The following is a 17,309-nucleotide window of genomic DNA, read 5'->3' on the forward strand; positions in this document are numbered from 1 at the left end:
TGGGAGGGGGGCAACACACGTTCTTTTTTCTCGGTGCAGGCAAAGTGTGTGTGTGTGTGTGTGTGTGTACCGTCAGCAACGGCGGGGAAGGAAGAATAGAAGGAGGGAGGTGGTGCGGAAGAGGGACGAATACATGTGGCATAAATGATTTATTTATTTCTAATCCTCCCCCTGATTTCACTATCATGTCCCTCTTCCATCATTCGCATGTATGGATGTAGTCTGCTGAAGAGAGAGACTGTAGGGGCCCTTTTCTTTTTGGATTATTGCAGGGACCGTGGTCTCTTGTGGAGTGCAGAGCGAAAGGCTAAAAAAAGGGGAAGAAACCAAACAAATAAAAATACATTTAGCGGTATGATTTCAAAGTTTTTTCGGTTGGACCCGCAGCGGCGTGAGAAACATGAAATCAACCCTCACGATATCAAAGCATTGCGTGGGATGGCTGCCACGCACAACATTACCTCTGTGGCAGTTCCGCAGTATAGGGTTCGAGAAAACTACGTAGAGTATGTGATTGAGTGCTCCAAGAGAAGCGTAAAATGGCAGGTGTTTCGGCGATACCAACAGTTTAGGGCGCTTGATCAGAAGCTGAAACAGTTGTGTTCAATGGGTTCCCAGTACCACTGTGAATACGGCGTCCTCCCAGTGCTTACTGGCAGCCACTGGGCAGAAGTGACAAATCAATCCATCGACCTTGTGGAGAAGCGTCGTCGGTATCTTGAGATTTATCTCGAGCAGCTCCTTGTACCAAAAAATCTGTTTTATGTGGCCAAGACAGCGCTCTATAAGTTCTTGCACGAGGGGGAGGTTCCAGTGCGGTGCAGGACGAATGTTCTGCGCCCTCTCATTGGCTTTGCGGCAGTTGAGCCGTCGCGGCGGCCGGAGAAGAGTGAAGACGATGCCACAACTGTCGAAGAGTCACCGAATCCGCTCGATATTTCCGCTGCCGGCGGCAACCTCCCCGTGACGACGACATTTTGCACCACCCCTGAGAGAGGGGTCTCCAACTCTGTAGAGTCGTCTTCTACGAACAGGTCGAGTGGGATGGAGGAATACGACGACGTTCCATCAAGGGAAGACACCGATAACGAAGACATCCACATGCCACCAGCTTCACCATTGTGTTTGCAGTGCAATGCCGAATTCTCATCCATGCTCTACCCACATCGTTGCTTTTTGTGTAAACAACGTTTCTGCAGGAACTGTTTGCGCAATGTGGAACTTGAAGAGGAGGTGGTTAGAGTGTGTCTACAGTGCTACGAGAACCATGAGCGGCACAGTAAGAAGAAGCAGACGGCGAAGGATGCCACTCCTGAAACGCCTCTTTCTCAATTTAAAGGGGTCACGGCTGCACCGGAAATTCTACAGCTCCACGAGGGGAACCAACTGCGGACAGATGTCTCTTTGTCTGACTTTGAGCTCGTCACAACGCTGGGCCGTGGTACATTTGGGAAGGTCCTCAAAGTCATATTCCGTGAAAACGGCCAAGTATATGCTATGAAGATTTTGAATAAATGCATCATCCACAAGCGGCGTATGGTTGAATACATTAAGGAAGAAAAAGATATCATGGCGTCGCTACCTTTTCATCCGTACGTTGTGACATGCCATTTTGCCTTTCAGACCGATTATCATTTATTTTTTGTGTTAGACTTCCTCCCGGGCGGGGAACTGTACTCCCATATCTATCCAAAGTGTACCCTTTCCCCAGTGGACGTGCGGTTAATTATCGCAGAGGTTGTTTTGGCTTTGGAGCACCTGCATCGTTACGACGTTGTGCATCGAGATCTTAAGCCGGAGAACATTGTGTTTGCAGCGGACGGTCATTTGAAGTTAACAGACTTTGGACTAGCAAGAATGAACTTTTCCCGTCATCGTCGGTACAGCTTTGTTGGCAGCCCAGAGTACCTTGCCCCGGAGACAATTCGAGGGGAGTGTCAGTCAAGGGCGCTGGACTGGTGGAGTGTGGGGGTAATGATGTACGAGATGCTGATGGGATCAACGCCGTTCCACGCTGCCAACAACAACGATGTCTGCAATAACGTGCTGAACCGTGCTCTCGACCTCACCGCACCGTGCTTCACCCCTGAGGCTGCCTCACTGATTCGGCAGCTCCTGCAACGTCAGCCAAAGCAACGGCTCCGAGACGCAGAGCAGATTAAGGCGCATCCGTACTTTGCTTCCCTCAATTGGTCGGCGCTGGAGAATAAATCTCTTCCCCCACCGATACGGCTCAACCTCGAGGGAAACGACACAAAGTACTTTAAACGGGAGTTTACAGCGGAGTGGGCAGTGATTGCTAGGCCGCAGGAGGTGAGTCGTGCCACGTTGGATATGTTAAAAAAATATTTTAGCAATTTTGTGCATGTGCCCGATGTGGGTGCGGGTGTGTCTTTGCCGTCACCATATTCCGGAAAGCGGGCATCACTCCTACAATCCATAAAGGCGGATGCAGATGAGGTGTTGACTGTTCAGAGGCTGCTAGGCATCTGGCGTCTAGTGAGGGTTGAGATGACGACAGATGACGGTAAAATTGCCTATCCGTGGGGAAGCGAAGTCTGCGGTCTTCTCGCATACTTCCCTAATGGTATTTTCACCATGCAGTTTACTCTGTCTCGTAGGCCGTACACGGGTTCCCATTTTCCGGAACAGGCTACCGTGGATGAACTCGTAGAGATGTGCAACTCTTACGTCGCAAGTTTTGGGCGGTACCAGTTGAAGGCCGAGAGTAACGCTATTGTTCACTGCCCCAATGGTAGTCTTTTTCCAAACCCATCATGGAACCAACAGAAGTTCTTTGTTGAGGTATCTAGTGAAAAATCAGTAGGTGGTGTTGCTGCACTGAAACTTTGTACACCACAATACATTCTTCAGGAGGAAAAGTTGTTAGCAAGAACTGTGCTGACGTGGGAACGAGCCGATGTTTGTTAAATTTTTTTTTTTTCTTCTCGTTGCTGTTGTTGTTGTTATTATTATTTCCCTAATTAATTTGGAGCTGCGGTTGTCTTTTTTTTTTTTTTTGCGTGTGTGCGTGAGGTTCCGTTATAAATATATATATGTTGTGTCTTTTTGAATTTGCTTTTGGTGTGACGTGTGGTTCTTTTTCTCCATCTTGATCCGTGCATTCATCCTCATTTCTGTAGATATTTATTTACATTGATATATCGATAGAGGTGTGCATATCACCTTAACACCTTTTCAACAGTGTCTGCGTCTCAATAAATCAAGCAGCGTGAAATACCGTGACGATATACATTAACATGTGTTTATGACTGTGGTACCGATGCTCTTGAGGAGCCTATTTTAGGCCATTTTATGTAAATTTTATCACTGCTGCTTTTGTTGTTGTTTTGCTTGTGATGCTGGCTGCTACTGAATGCCCTTTTTATAATTTATTTCAGTTTTTTTTTTCTTTTTTTTATGCCCTTTGTGAGGGTTCCTTCTCTCTTGGTGTTGTGTGTTTCCTTGCTGTTTATTGGACGCACGGAAGCAGTGAGAGCGCCGGGTCACGGAGAATCAGGGAATACAAAAAGGAAAGGGAGGGACAACTGTTTATTGTGTGATGCGCTGTAGGAGGATGCTATGCTTCTTGCCGCTGCGGCGACCCGCCTCGCTGCCGGCAGTCACAGGCGGTATTCATGGCTACCCCGTCGTGGTGGGTCTTCGGTGGCACTTTGACGAGGTGCCATCCTCCTCAACTCCCGCATCTTTTGCGTCGAGGCCGGTGATATCGAAGGAGGACCGAAAAGTCATGCCGTGGGTGGAGGGCGGCAGCCCGGCGGATGCAGCGGCCGCCTCAAAGACTTACAGGACCGAGCCGGCACACGAAGCTGCTACCGCTGCTGCTGCTGCGGATGGTGGTGACGGCTTTGAGAAGACACCGCCAAGGGGCCAGCCCTCTGCAGAATCGTCGCCCACCGCGCGGTACGCTCCGTGGGAGATCCGGGCGTTGCTGTTGCCGCTTATTCCTCTTGGAGGCGCCACTGTTGCTCTTCGCGAAGTCATTCATCTGCTTCCTACCGCAGCCCGAGAGGAAATGCAGCGGGATGGTGGCAGTCCGCTGGCGTACGTGCGGCAGCACTTCTCTGAGGATGTTATTGTGCGGGGTGTTGAGCTGTCGCGCCGCACCGTTGACTTGGACGGCGTCGTACCACACGGAGGAGCGAGGCAGGCAGCGCCACCACCACCACCCCCGCCGTTGCCATCTGCCAATTCGAGTCGGGCAGCTGCACAACGACCTTCGCAAGCTGCCGGGGGTGCGAAGACGGTTTTGGAGGTTCTAGACACACTGGTGGAGTTCATTCCGACCTTCTTCGTGCAGCAGCAAATGGTGTCCGACCAGCTGCCATCTGAGGTCAAAAAACAGTACGTCGATAGTAGTTTCTTGTTTTACATCAAGCGCTTTCGACATTATATTGATATTAGGGCACATCACGGGAGCACCGAAATCCGTCTGCGTCCTGACTTTGCCCACCCAAAGCGCGGCGCGGCGGACACCCGCTACGCAACTGGCCTTAGCAACAGTGACATGTTGAGCCAGTTGGCACGGGGACGCAGGCCACCACGAAATTCTGAGGCAAACTTAATTCACTTTATTATACCGAGAATTCCAAGCACTTACACACCACTTGCAACAGTACTGCAGGATGTGTCTGATATCGTCTCGCGGCACCCTTCGTTTGATCCACGTCTTGGAGTCACAGGTCTGTTTGAGAAGTACCCGGAGTACTTTCAAATTGTTGATTCGAAGCTGCGTGTGCGGCCGTTCCACAGTGCACCAAACTCGTTAGATGACTTGAATGCAACGACCTCGCCCCTTCCTACAATTTATGCCAAGATAAAGCAACTTGTGGATGAGTATGCGGAGGGAAAAGACTACACCGTGGAGGCTGAAAAGGCAGCAGCGGTGGTTCCAACAGGGAAATTGTACGCGTTACTTAATAACACAGAGAAGAAGGAAGTAAAGACACGCTGTCGTTCTTTTCCACGTTTCCTGCGGTTACATGGAGAAGAGATTGTGGTGTCTGTAGATAATATGAAGGTTTATCAATTCCGCCCCACGTACGAGAGGTGCGCCGAGACGATTATGGACCAGCGTCTCAGTATGGGCTCCCTTTCTCCGGATGATCCCGTGTTGAAGATTCCTGCCGCAATCGACGACAACAGTTCAGCTGACTGGGCGGTGCGGGAGTTGTACGACGCGCTTCCACTCATGCAATGTGCGGAACTTGACGAGGTCATGTCTCTGGTCCCACCCTCCGTCAAGAGCGCCCTTCCACAAGAGCAGGAGAAACTGGTTGAACATCTTGCACTGTACCCGGATTACTTTTTGACATGGCCGTACCCGGATGATCCACGCGTCATTGTGGTGCAGCGAGCGAAATTGGAGCCATTACCGATGGAGGGGGAGGACATTGCACGTGTAGTAATGCCGATGATTCCACAAGGGGGTATTGAGGTGTCAAGGCTTCTGCGTCGTGTCCCACTCCCGCTGCAACGCCACTTCTACCGCCATGGTCTGAAAAAGGTGCTCGGCGAGATGAAGAATTACTTCCTGATTGTGGGAGAAAAAGTGATGCGGGTTGGATGATAAGAGAAGCAATACGATTCCTTTGTGTACTGGCCCTTTCTGTGAGGGGAATGACTTTTTGCTCATTGCCATTGCCCTGAGACACCAGCGGGGAGGGGGGTCATACACGGAAGAGTATGGCGGAGCCCTTTGTTTTTTTTTTTAAATCTTGGTGTGAGGGCAACAGAAGTGGTATTAATATTTAAATGCATATATATATATATCAACAAACGGACAAAAGGGGCAAATTATCTTCTTTGTGTTTGTTGGAGTCGTTTATTTACACATCTGGTCGACATCGATTGTGGCCGGAAATCTCCTTTTTGGCGAGTCTCTTGTACCTTTTCTCCTCTTGACGATTGCTTTTTTTTTTTTTTTTTTTTACTTTCTTCTTCTTGTTGTTGTTATTATTATTTGGTTGAGCGCAGGAAATAATTGAAAGTAGCTTTTTACAATTTCAATAGAACGACATTGGGCGCCCACATCCAGAGGATCAGTTCCAGTAGATTGTGTGGTTACACCACAGCCATATTTCAGGTAGCAATGATACGCAAAAGGGTACTTGGTGTCGGTGCATCATCTGCCACCATGCTTGTGCAGGACACGGAAGCAAATGGTGTGTTGCGTGTGCTAAAGCGAATTAATGTGTCGTCGTGGAATGCGGCGGATGTGACGGAAACGCTCGAGATGTACAAGACAATTGCGAGGGCGAAAATTTTATCCATGGCGGAGGTGCACATGACGATGCTGCAGGGATATTTTTTGAGCCTTGTCATCACGTACTACGCGGGAGGTGACCTTGAGAGTTATTTAGAGGATGGGTCCGGAAGCTCGTTTGAGGAGTCCAAGGTGGTGCGGTGGCTGTTAGTCATGGCGAGGGTTGTGGAGCAGGTCCAGGGTCTCACGGGGGGCTATTTTTATGGTCTTTCACCCGATCGCGTCTTTTTTGCGGATGGCGAGCCGGGGATCTGCGTGGGGCTGCCGATGCCACGTTATTTGTACTTCAAATGGCTGATGGATCGCGAGGCTCTTGGTGTGGCGGTGGAGCGTGAGTACCCGCCGGAGGTGGTGAATGAGCGGAAGTACAAGCCAATGGTGAGCGATGTGTGGCACCTCGGCCTTCTTGGAATGAAGATGCTGAGTGCGCACACAAGTTACTCCTCCCGATCCTCAGAGATCCGCTCCATTATTTCTGCCATGGTGGAGCAGAGTGTCGAGTACCGCCTCACCATCGCCGGGGTGGTGCGGAGGCTGACGGAAATCGTCGATGGGCAAAACGCGCCAAGGCCGTTTGCGACGCAACGGAGCCCAACCCAATCTCTGGGCCCTGAAAAGCTGACGTCGTACGGCGCAGGGCTCTACGCCACAGCACCCTCAACAGAAGGCTCCACTGGAGATGAGAACAATGGAAGCAACGGTAACAGCATCAATTGTAACATCCCCGCAAAAAATGAAGTTGCCCCTGCACTGAACACATCGCAACGTGTGTCACGGATGAGATTGCAGGAGAGCTGGCACCGCCGCGCAATGGAGCAGTTTGAGGAGCTACAGCGGCTAAATGCGAGCTCTCCTGTTGGTAGATCCAGAGGTTGCTCACCAACAGCGCGGTCGAGACGATCGCGGTCAGCAGGAGTGGGGCTGTCGCAATCAACGAGCGCAATGGATATGGCTTCAACAGCCCCATCTCCGCAAGATATACGGACATCCGGTCAATTTCAGGCACGAAGCCCGAGGAGCTTCTCCGCCAAAGTGACAAAGGGGCGGACAAATCCCACAAGTGTAGTCCAAAATGCGCTCAAGCAACATATGGAGGAGCAGCGACGACGGGATGCAATTTGGCAAGGTCAAGAGACAAGACGATTGAGGAAGCAAGAAAAGGAGCGAGCGTTGCAAAATTTTCACCAGAACCATGTAGAAAAGTTAAGGAAAATCCGATCCAAACGAGATGAAGAAACGAAAAATGAAATCCGCATGCACATTAAGCAGTGGAGGGACCAACCTAGGGTTTTGGCCGATGAGAATGTCATTGTGAACAGAGAGGGCGACGTCTCCGTCTTTGTTCCGAAGAACGGCCGACCGCCACCAGCGGCAGCCACTACAGCACCACCACCACCCATGTCATCAGTAGGAACTTTAGGGAAAAAAGACAGGGAGAAGGACCCTTTGGCAGTAAGAGCAGGGGAATCGAAAGAAGTAAAAGGGGTGGAGGGAATATCTGTCTTTGCATTGCCGCATCGAGCAACAAGTGTCCCAGTTGGCTCAAGGACGACACCTCCTAGCGTGGGTCCCCCACGTTTTGCTGCCCTTTACCGTGAATCTGGCGTCAGCCCACGTGTTCCCCAGACGCGCGCCAAGGTGGTTTCCACACCGCCTCCGGTGGGCACCATTAGGGGGACAAAAGGGATTCTTTCCATCTCGTCCCCAAGATCGGCCAATGGGAGGTCTTTAAGCTTTTTCGCGGGGGTTGAGGCCATTGAGATGCCTCCACCGCTACTGGACCCGGAGAGCATTTTGGATACATCCGTAGCACGAGAAACCGAGGAGGTTGATCCATTTTCCTTGTCGAACAGTGGACCCCGCGATGAGAAAAGTCTTTTTTTTTCGCTCAACGGTTCCATCAAGGCCCTTAATGAATCACTTAGCAGTTTACTGGCAAACCATCACAAGCACCGGGAAGTCATTGTTGCCATGGACAAATTTTTGATGCGGTCTGAAGCCGAACGTTGCAATCCACGCCTCAATGCTGTTTTTATGAGTACCCTCCGTGGGATTTTGAATGACGAGCAACTTTTTCTTGCTGCGGCACCGTTATTTGTACAGTTGATGGCATTGCGGGGCCTATTAAAAAAAAACAGTCTTGCAAAGAAGAGAGATTTGAAAATGGAATAAACTTTTATGGAATGAAATGCTGGGTGTCTTTTTTCATTTCATTTGTAAAGAATAAAAAAAGATTAGAGAGGAAATAATGTATAAAACGTAAAGGCCAAACAAAATGCGAAAAAAAAAAAAACAAGACGTTTTTTTTTCTTTTTTTTTTCGTGTGTGTGTGTGGAATGGGCTAATGGGAGTGAAAAACAAAACAAAACAAAAACAAAGGCAAGAAAGCAAGGGAGGGGAGAAGTATATACACGCATGACCATTTCCCCCTTGTTAACAGTATAATTATGTGGTTTAATGTGTTTTGGAGAGGGGAGGGGAGGGGGTTTTCTCTTGTTTTTTTAGTGGGAAGGACATGCAAACTGCTGTCTTTTCCTTCCCAATGTGTGCGTACGTGCCAGGAGCCAATTCTTCTTTTTCAATGTTTTCTACTTGCCACACACACACACACACAAATACACACGGAGCTATATGCTTTGTGAGTGAGTGCGTAAGTGCATTGTGAGCCAGAAGAGAGTTGAGTGGTGAAGAGCTAACCTCTTCTTGCTTTGCTTAAATTTTCCAGTTTTTTTTTTTCATTTGGTGTTGTTTTTCTTCTTCTCCGGCTTTGGAGAAAGACAGGCACATCCTTTTCCTTTTGTGAATACAGTCTTTAAATAGAGGAGTAGAGGTGTCTGAGATCTTGCTTCGTGTGGACCTGCCATTTCTTTGAGGAAAAACGTATTGGGCGCACGTCATTTCTACCGTACATGCTGCTTCATATATGCATCTTATCTTTTTTGTCGTTTTTTCCTTTTTTTTTTAATTTTTTTGTGCGCCTACGTGTGAAGGTGCGTGTGAATTTGTGGTGCCCACAGAAGTGTACGGGGGGGGTCTTTGTAGAAATTTGCCGTGAACACCTTTCACGGTCACCAGACTCAAAGGTGTTTTTTTTTTTTTTAATTTTTTAAAAATGGTGCTTTTGTCTGTTTATGGAAGGTTTGGTGCTTGTACCATAGCCATATTACATATATTAAATATATATATATTCAAAACCACTTATTACCTGTATTGTACTTATTGGGTGCGTTTATAATTACACGTGACGATGGGAGCTGTCCCAAGCAGGGAGTCACTTTTGCGTGGTCTTATCCGTGTTGCTCCCAATAGAGAGTCGACCGACCACACCGCTGCAACGTCAAGAAGAAGTGCTTGGGGGGGCGCGCAGGAGATGGTCTTAGTACCGCTTATACCGGATTACTTTCCATCTGCAGAAGAGCCTTCTTTCCTGCTTCTTTTTAATGTATACAAGGAGGCTTCACTGTGTTGCGATTGTGTGCATGAAGTGGATTACTTAATGAACATGAAGCATGTAGGTACAGAGAGGGAACTTTACGAGCATTGCATGCATATTAGCAAACAACGTCTTTTTGAGACGGACAGTGAGTTAATGGCTGTGCATCGTGCAGGGAGAGTGTTTAGTGCCGTGCCATGTGCTGTAGCATTTGTTCAGGAATGTGGCTCATTAATATCATCATCATCATCATCATCACCCGCACCATGCAGGCGCTCTCCTTTGGGTCAAACGATACCTACGGTTCAGTTACAGGGTTTAAATTTGTACATTGTTGGGTTTATTGGGGATACAAACTTCTGTCCACCCTCCATTCCACAGAATAAGGCAAAGGATAATCCATTCAAGATGGTATTATTACTCTCAAAGAGTGTGGGTGGAAATCAGCGGATGTTGGTAACAAGCCTTGCGGCGTACACGCTTATCACACAATTGCGGCGGATTGGTATTGTAGACGATCCCATGATGTTTGCATATCTTCCTGGTGCCTACAACAGGATGGGGGAACAACAGCAGTTGGGGTTAAATAGCCTTCAGCTCAAAGAGGGAACTGCACCTGAGGATCAAGAAGTGGATAAGAAATGGTGTTGGGAATCGATGAATATTAGTGGGCATGTCATATTCCGACCTCTGGAATTTACTGTGGCGTTATCTGACATCCCGTGGCTGTGTTACGTCCGTGAGTTTCGTGCACGACTTTCTGAGAGTACTTTGGATGTTCCACCCACAAGCGGAAATGAAAAGGAGTTGCTGTTGAGTGCAGACACGCTGACAAAACATTCTTTAAAAACTTTTGTGGAAAGCGATTCCCTGTGCGGGACGATGGATGCAGGTCCGTTCAAGAAGTGCGTCGAGTGGGCCTGTTGGCATCATGAGACACGGTTTCAGAGTCTTGTTGGGGCCCAGGCAACGGAATTTCGTGCGGCATTGGCCAAGGAAAACTTAAAATGCGTCTTGGAGGGGAACGTCTTTGTTGACTCTGGCGAGCCCACTGGTGCCCAAAGGGGTGATGTGTGGATTGTCGGGTCCGACAGTTACACACGCGACAGGATCCATGCTGCCTACACTCCCGTCACACGCGGATCCGTCATGTCTCACGACGGTAGTCAATGGTGCCTGCAACCGGATCGGTTTGCGGAGGAAATTTTATTGTCTGTTTTTTGCGATGAGTGCAAACGAGCGCGAACTGCCGATCCCGACGACCCCCATTGGATGCGTGGCACAGACGGCTCGCTGCTCTGCAGTGAGACGGGTCTCTATTGTTGGAAGTTTGTGAGGCATGGACTGACGCTAGTGTACAGCACGGTGCCGGGGTTTGCCAAGCAGCGATCGCGGAAAAAGATGCATGCGACTTTGACTCACGGGAATGGCGGTATTGTTTCCGATAAGCCCGTAGACTCTGTGGGGGCAAAGAAGAAGGAGTGTGGGAGATCACCGTCCCTGAACCACAGCGGGCCGTTCTTGGCTGTGGGCCGCTCATCTGTCGTGGGATTGTCGAGGAATAGCCTCAGCTTTGAAAATGCCTTTGTTGGAAGCCACTGTGAGTCCCCATCGCAGTGGGGGGCCGCCAGCTACGGAGAAGGTGGAGACGTCTCTTGCGCACATCTCTCATCGGAACAGGACTTAAAAAACCCCATACGTTCTTTTAATTCATGCGAATTGAGAAACGCCGTGCTCTCCCCGCCTGGACCTGTATCTCACCCGGTCGACGTCCGGGTCCCAACCATTTTTTCCTCACAATCAACGCAACTGTCTGTGACAGCGCCTTCCATTGCATCACGGCAGCAAAAATCGTGTTTGGGGTCTTTCAGCCAAGCTGCCTCGTTCCAAGCGGATGCCCCGAAGATTATCAAGCAAACTGAACACTGCTTGGAAGCGCACGGCAAGGGGACAGACGGTAGCACTTCTGGGGGCGGTCTGCGCGCGTACGACAGGGAGGGAAAGTACCGCTGGGAGTGGGGACGGCGCTTTAAGTGATTTTTATGGCTGCGATTCGTACGGAAACCCACACAAATACATAACTAAAAGATAACGTGGAGGATAAGTAACTTCGACGGTACTTTTTTAGTCTTATTTATTTATTTATTTATTTTTCTTTTTCGTCCGCATTTTTTTTTTTTTTTTCTTACCCTTTCTCTCTCCCCCCTCAATTCTTGTGGTTTTGCCTTTTCGCTAATGGGAATGTTAACATAGTCCACCGTTGTATTTATAATCTCTTTTTTTTTCTTTTTACTTTTCTTACTTTAGAGTCTTTGAGAAGAGTAGTGGGGCTCTACATGTGCCAATATTTTTTTTTTTTTCTTTTCTTTTGTGCTTAATGCCTATGGATAATGCGAGGTCTTCTTGGGTGTTTGCTAGGCAGTGATTTTATTTTATTTGTATAGACATCAGGGGATTACGGAGGGAAATATCTTGTGTTCTTTTTTTTTCTTTCCATCTTTTTGAAGGGAGGGGAATTTTTGTAATGTTCTTTATTAGCGATGTGGTGATGTGTTTTGTCTGAAACAACAAAGAAACCAATAGAAACTCACGGAGGGAATGTGCGATCATATGGGGGAAGGGAGGCTAAGGAGGAGGTTGGCGTGGTTTTCTCATCCCCCCACCATTATTATTATTTTTTCTTTTTACATGTTGGTGCGCTGCAGGACATCGAGTGCATTTCTTTGTGTTTTCTGTCCTTGCACTCGCCCACTTTCTTAAGACTAATACCGCTGCAGCAAATTGCCACGCGGAGGGAATTCTGGCGGTTGCGGTGGCCCTTTTGAAGACTGCCGCCTCAGCGTGGTGCGCCAGGGTCAATCGCCCCTTATTGTCCGGGGAGGCCAGGAGCCAGCCATGTTTCCCTCACGGGCCTGTTGGTGCAGGGCTGACGGCATGTATTTTGTGAATATCTTTTTTTGTGGGTGCGTGCGTGTTGGATAAATTGTTTCTGAATTGTTTGCGGGATGCTGGACGCATTGAGCCAGAATGTCAATTGTTATTTTATTCTTCTTTCTTTCTCTGGCAATAGGGAGCTAGGTCTCAGCCGGGCAAGCTTACTGCTTATTGCCGCTATTGTTACTGTTTTTGGTTTTGTTCTGGATGGTACCATTATTTATAGTTCTTGTATGTATGCCTGTGTGTGTGTGTGTGCTGGTGTGTAAATACCTTTTAATTTTATTTTTTTAATTATTTGTTTTGCTGCGTTTTCTCCCATTCACAATTGTTGCCGTGTGACGTGGTTTTTTCCCCTTTCCCTGTTGGTGTTAACTTTGAAAGTTGAAAAAGCAAGCCATCAAATGCAGATTGTCGACGGCCAGCACTTCAGCGGTGGCGTTCAACGGAGTGAGGCGCTGGAGGATTCCGCCACGGCACTGAAGCATTCCATGCAGATGGGCCGTTTTTTTGCGTACTACACGCATCCACACCGTCTGCCGCTTAGTCAGAGCGCGGAGGAGCCGATGTGTGAGAAGCTGCCACGCGATGAGGCGATGCTTGCGCCAGGGGACTTTACTTTTCTCCCCAACCCGACGTACTGTGGCCGGACAACGGTTGACAAAGTGCTCTACAAGCATTGCCTGAGCCTTGATATTCTCTTGTAGCTTCCTTCTCTGCATTGGAGCTGCTGAATTGCGAGAATAAAAAAAATTGTGTGCATGTGTGTGATGCCAATAAGGCTGACAGATAAGAGAGAAATAATTAGAGCAGCAGCAACAGTGATGGCGGTTGTATTTGTTTTTACTTTCGTCTTACTCTCCTTTTTTCTCCTTCTTCTAACATTCCCTTCTTCGAAGGGGGAGGTAAGGCTGTAGTAAAGGTGTCTGTCTGTCTGGGGGTGGGAAGAGGAGGAGGAGGAGAGACACGGGCGAGAAGGGCAACTTCACACGGTAGGAGGGAGAAGGCGAAGGAAGTGTTCTTCTTCTTGTGTTGGTCTTCTTACGCATGGCACGGAAAGCGGAAAATGGGCGAATGACGGCCAGTGGCGTTGGCGGTGGCACAACACCCAGCGCCACGCCGCCACCTCGTGAAGTAGAAGTCACGGTCTATGACAAGTTGCTTAACGAGGTGCGTACATTCCGCTGTCATCAACACCTTTTGGAGACATCGATGGCGTACTTTGAACCTATAATACGGCGGTATCTGGAGGAAGAGGCGGAAGAAGAAAAGAAGAGAATTCGTGCGGAAATTGAAAAGGGTAGGGACAGCATTTCTGGTGCTAGTGCCGCCACGAATCTAGAGACGAGTATTGGCGTAACGGATGGGTCTGCTGACAGGAAGGCGATTATTGGAACGAGGGGGCAAGGAGACGTGGGGCCGTCCTCAAGAATCAGTGGGAACACTCCACTACCACCCATTCCTATTCGTGTAAACTGCGATTTGAGTATCTTTTCGTGGCTGATGGCATATATCCAGGGAAAGGATCGGCCATTCACTCCTGAGAACGCTGTGTCAATTGCCTTGTCTTCAAACTTTTTACTTATGACGCAACTTGTTGATTTACCCCTTCAATACATCAAGGAGAACCTCGTGCAGGTAATGCTCTCTGGGGTAAACATGGAGTGCCTTACAGGTGAACTTTTGGCGCGGCTGTGCACCATGTTATCGGAGGGCGACCTCGCACGCGCCTTTTTAAGATTGTATGACTGGCGAACTGAGTACTCTTCGAATAGACGTTTCTTGACAGCGCTTCTTCGTCATGTTGTTTGTGATCGCCTTGGGGAGCGACGGGCCGGTGGGTTGCGTTGGTGTCAATACTGCGGAGTTCTGTTTGACCAACATGAGCTTCTTCGTTTGGAACGGAGTGGGAAAAATGTGAAACCAGCACTTTGTCCGAGGCTGACAAAGTCCTCCATTGGGACCCGTGGTGAGATTCTCATCACTCATGTTGCTTCAAAGCAACCTGCCAACCTGGCCTTCCCCTCAATTTCTTGGGGTGATGAACATGTGGAACGGTGGGCGTGGCGCATTATTGGAGCAACGTACTTTTTTTTATGTCGGCAATGCAACCACCTTGTGTCTCTGACAGATACCACGACTCACGGGTGTTCTGGAGGAGTGGCGGCTTTTTCCTGCGTTGAGGGCGGAAATCGAGCCGATAGCGAAGCACTTCTTGCGTGGTATGATTACTCCAAATATCTTTACGTTGGTGGTCTCAATCCCATTTACTCCCGTCAGACGGACGTGCCACGCGAGTTCGTCCTGACGTTATCCCCCATGGGTGATTGGACCTGTGAGGACGGGGGTGACTGTGCTGTGCCAGGGCTGTGGTGCACTCACCCCATCGCCGTGGAGAGATCGGTTGATACAAAGGGAAGGGTGAGCCTCGATACACAGAATGGATTTGAGCGATGGTTAATGTTGGAGCTGCAGCAAATGATGGAGGACTTTGGTGCAGGGGGTAAAACAAACGCCTCCGTGAGCGATGCACAGACGCCAATACCACCGTCCAAAGCACCGACCACCAATTTTGCCTTGCAATTGTCACTCAAGACAAGCAACCGGGGGACAGAATACATGGCTGGACCCGGGGCCAGGCGGACATCGTATCGCGGCAACAGAGGAGAGAGTCGTAGTGGGTTTGGCTTTGGAAACGATGTGGTAAACAAGCGGAAGGAGACAACAAATAATAACGGCATTCAGCGTGTGAAGGATCCATCCGGTGGTGCACATGTGGCCTCCAATTCAAATAAGAACAACGTTGTTTCCTCTTTCTCTAACAGCGCTCGCGTCAGGTCAGCGCAATCGTCGAGGCCCTCTGCGAGGAAACTAATTAACTTTGACCCAGAGTCGAGTGGAGGCAACTCCTTTATTTCACAAGCTCAACGGCAGTGAGTATAATCGCTATCATAACGCCGGTTATAATTCCTCCGTAATGTATATTCATTCAATTCTACAGGTTCTTTTATTTGGGTTATTCCGAATTTATTATGTGAGGCGGTGGCACCACTTCACCGATGGATGCGTCTTCTTTTTACAAATCCATTTTTTTTTTTTTTGTGTGTGCGTTTGTGTGTTTTATGCCGTTTCCTCCCATTTACACCTCTTTGCATCCCAGTGTCACGCTACGGGGGATGAGCTCCCTGGCACAGAGTCGCTTGTGGCGCAATAAGAGCGCATGGATTTGGACTGTTGATAAGGCAACGCTGCACGCCATTGACTTTCTTGCATACCGACTGGGCCTCTTTCACCCACCCCCAGGAGGAACTGTCTGTGGCGCGGCAACTCTGGCGAGGTCGAAGTGTGATCGATTAAATATCCTCTCAGAGCGCTCTTCTATTCATTCCTCCTTCTTCCCCGTTGTGAGGAAGCAACAGACATCTTGTGGGGAGATCCATTTTTTTTCGTCCCTTGACACGATGAAGCGCATGATGCGGGAGTGGGAGAGACGACAGCGGAAACGGGCGCGGGATGAAGAGGAGGTGGCGATCAAGGAGGAGGCAGACGTTGCGGCCAAGTTGCAGCACCCGGAATTTCTCTTTTCTGATGAGGACTCAGTGTTGTTACGCTTTGGCATGGGGAGTTTTGCGTCTCCCACCGCCCCCGGCTTCTCCGGCCTCTTCCGGCAACATTGGAAGGATTTCATTGTGACGGAGATGGTGACAGATGCGGCCGGATTGGCGACGGCCATCCCTCGAGAACATGATTGGACTATACCTGCCTTGCCACCCTCGCTGCTCAACGCCACTGAAACACGTGAAAAATGGAGGGGTGACAGTGATGCTGATATGAACAAAAACGATGCCGAGGACGAAGGTCGGGGTGACGTGGGTCCGTCTTCTTCCTTCTTTGCGGTTGATGTCGAGGAACGAGTGGCGGAACTGCTCAAAGAGGGTAGCAGAGAAGAAAATCCCTTGGCTTCGGGAGAACCGGAAGAGGGAGAGAAGGAGAAGAAGGAGGATGGAAATAATGACTGCGTGGCGGGCAAGAGGGATTTTTATCTTCAGTGTTACCTCCACAAGCGCCACATCGCCCACAGTGTGGCACTCGCCAACATTGCGCAGACACTCCGCATGCATCCTTCTGGTATTTCCGTCGCTGGTATTAAGGATTACATTGGTGACACTATACAGCGGGTACGGTTGAAGAATATTACGCCGGCGGCTGCTTTAGAGGCAAACAGTTTTTTCCGCATGAAAAAATGGTCAATGACTTTGTCTGACTTCTCGTACCAGAATGAGCCACTGGTGCCGGGGCGACTGTTTGGCAACCACTTCAGGATCGTTTTGAGAGATGTGACTGCCGCACGGGAAGACGTGGAGCGCGCATTGCATGCGTTTGAACAAAACGGTTTCCCAAACTATTACGGATGTCAACGATTCTCGTGGTTTGGGGGGAAAAATGACGCCGCCTTTGCGCTGCTCCATCACAATTGGCTTGTGTTTGCCTTTCGCTTTCTTGGATACACAAGTTGTGAGTTTACATTACGGGAACTGTTGCAGCGTGAGAAGAAGTACCCAATCCACTGCAGGATGAGTACCGGGCGCATGTGGTCCGTCGTTTACGGCGTATAGCGACGGAACCCACGGAATTGGATGTGGCGCCTTTCCTTTC

General features: G+C 49.2%; 5 protein-coding genes and 1 pseudogene across 5 annotated transcripts, besides 15 other annotated features; all 6 read left to right on the forward strand.

Moving 5' to 3' along the window:
- Nucleotides 1-3,498: part of a sequence feature (areas merged during assembly that could not be assigned to a particular haplotype. This can correspond to areas where the two haplotypes were merged or to regions with more than two copies in the genome that were merged during assembly.) that runs on past the window's edge.
- Nucleotides 45-68: a microsatellite.
- On the forward strand, nt 145-2,931 carry Tc00.1047053510901.200 (protein kinase, putative; the record flags this gene model as incomplete). The annotated part of the gene is made up of 1 exon (XM_813940.1): nt 145-2,931. The coding sequence occupies one exon, from the start codon at nt 145-147 to the stop codon at nt 2,929-2,931; it is 2,787 nt and encodes a 928-aa protein (XP_819033.1).
- Nucleotides 3,499-3,638: a sequence feature (areas merged during assembly that could not be assigned to a particular haplotype. This can correspond to areas where the two haplotypes were merged or to regions with more than two copies in the genome that were merged during assembly.).
- Tc00.1047053510901.210 (hypothetical protein, conserved) lies at nt 3,563-5,590 on the forward strand (the record flags this gene model as incomplete). The annotated part of the gene is made up of 1 exon (XM_813941.1): nt 3,563-5,590. The coding sequence occupies one exon, from the start codon at nt 3,563-3,565 to the stop codon at nt 5,588-5,590; it is 2,028 nt and encodes a 675-aa protein (XP_819034.1).
- Nucleotides 3,639-12,320: a sequence feature (areas merged during assembly that could not be assigned to a particular haplotype. This can correspond to areas where the two haplotypes were merged or to regions with more than two copies in the genome that were merged during assembly.).
- Nucleotides 5,933-5,966: a microsatellite.
- Tc00.1047053510901.220 (hypothetical protein, conserved) lies at nt 6,113-8,458 on the forward strand (the record flags this gene model as incomplete). Its single annotated transcript, XM_813942.1, has 1 exon — nt 6,113-8,458. One exon carries the CDS (start codon nt 6,113-6,115, stop codon nt 8,456-8,458), a length of 2,346 nt encoding a protein of 781 aa, XP_819035.1.
- Nucleotides 8,883-8,909: a microsatellite.
- Nucleotides 9,373-9,400: a sequence feature (AT_rich).
- Nucleotides 9,454-9,475: a sequence feature (AT_rich).
- Nucleotides 9,534-11,756, forward strand: Tc00.1047053510901.230 (hypothetical protein, conserved; the record flags this gene model as incomplete). The annotated part of the gene is made up of 1 exon (XM_813943.1): nt 9,534-11,756. One exon carries the CDS (start codon nt 9,534-9,536, stop codon nt 11,754-11,756), a length of 2,223 nt encoding a protein of 740 aa, XP_819036.1.
- Nucleotides 9,956-9,977: a microsatellite.
- Nucleotides 11,850-11,871: a microsatellite.
- Nucleotides 12,321-12,409: a sequence feature (areas merged during assembly that could not be assigned to a particular haplotype. This can correspond to areas where the two haplotypes were merged or to regions with more than two copies in the genome that were merged during assembly.).
- Nucleotides 12,410-14,907: a sequence feature (areas merged during assembly that could not be assigned to a particular haplotype. This can correspond to areas where the two haplotypes were merged or to regions with more than two copies in the genome that were merged during assembly.).
- Nucleotides 12,928-12,953: a sequence feature (AT_rich).
- Nucleotides 13,701-15,590, forward strand: Tc00.1047053510901.250 (hypothetical protein, conserved; the record flags this gene model as incomplete). Its single annotated transcript, XM_813944.1, has 1 exon — nt 13,701-15,590. One exon carries the CDS (start codon nt 13,701-13,703, stop codon nt 15,588-15,590), a length of 1,890 nt encoding a protein of 629 aa, XP_819037.1.
- Nucleotides 14,908-14,971: a sequence feature (haploid, Esmeraldo-like haplotype).
- Nucleotides 14,972-17,309: a sequence feature (heterozygous, non-Esmeraldo-like haplotype).
- On the forward strand, nt 15,713-17,309 carry Tc00.1047053510901.260 (annotated as a pseudogene; the record flags this gene model as incomplete).

This window comes from Trypanosoma cruzi, genomic scaffold (assembly GCF_000209065.1).
Source record: "Trypanosoma cruzi strain CL Brener 1047053516949 genomic scaffold, whole genome shotgun sequence".
Taxonomy (NCBI): domain Eukaryota; phylum Euglenozoa; class Kinetoplastea; order Trypanosomatida; family Trypanosomatidae; genus Trypanosoma; species Trypanosoma cruzi.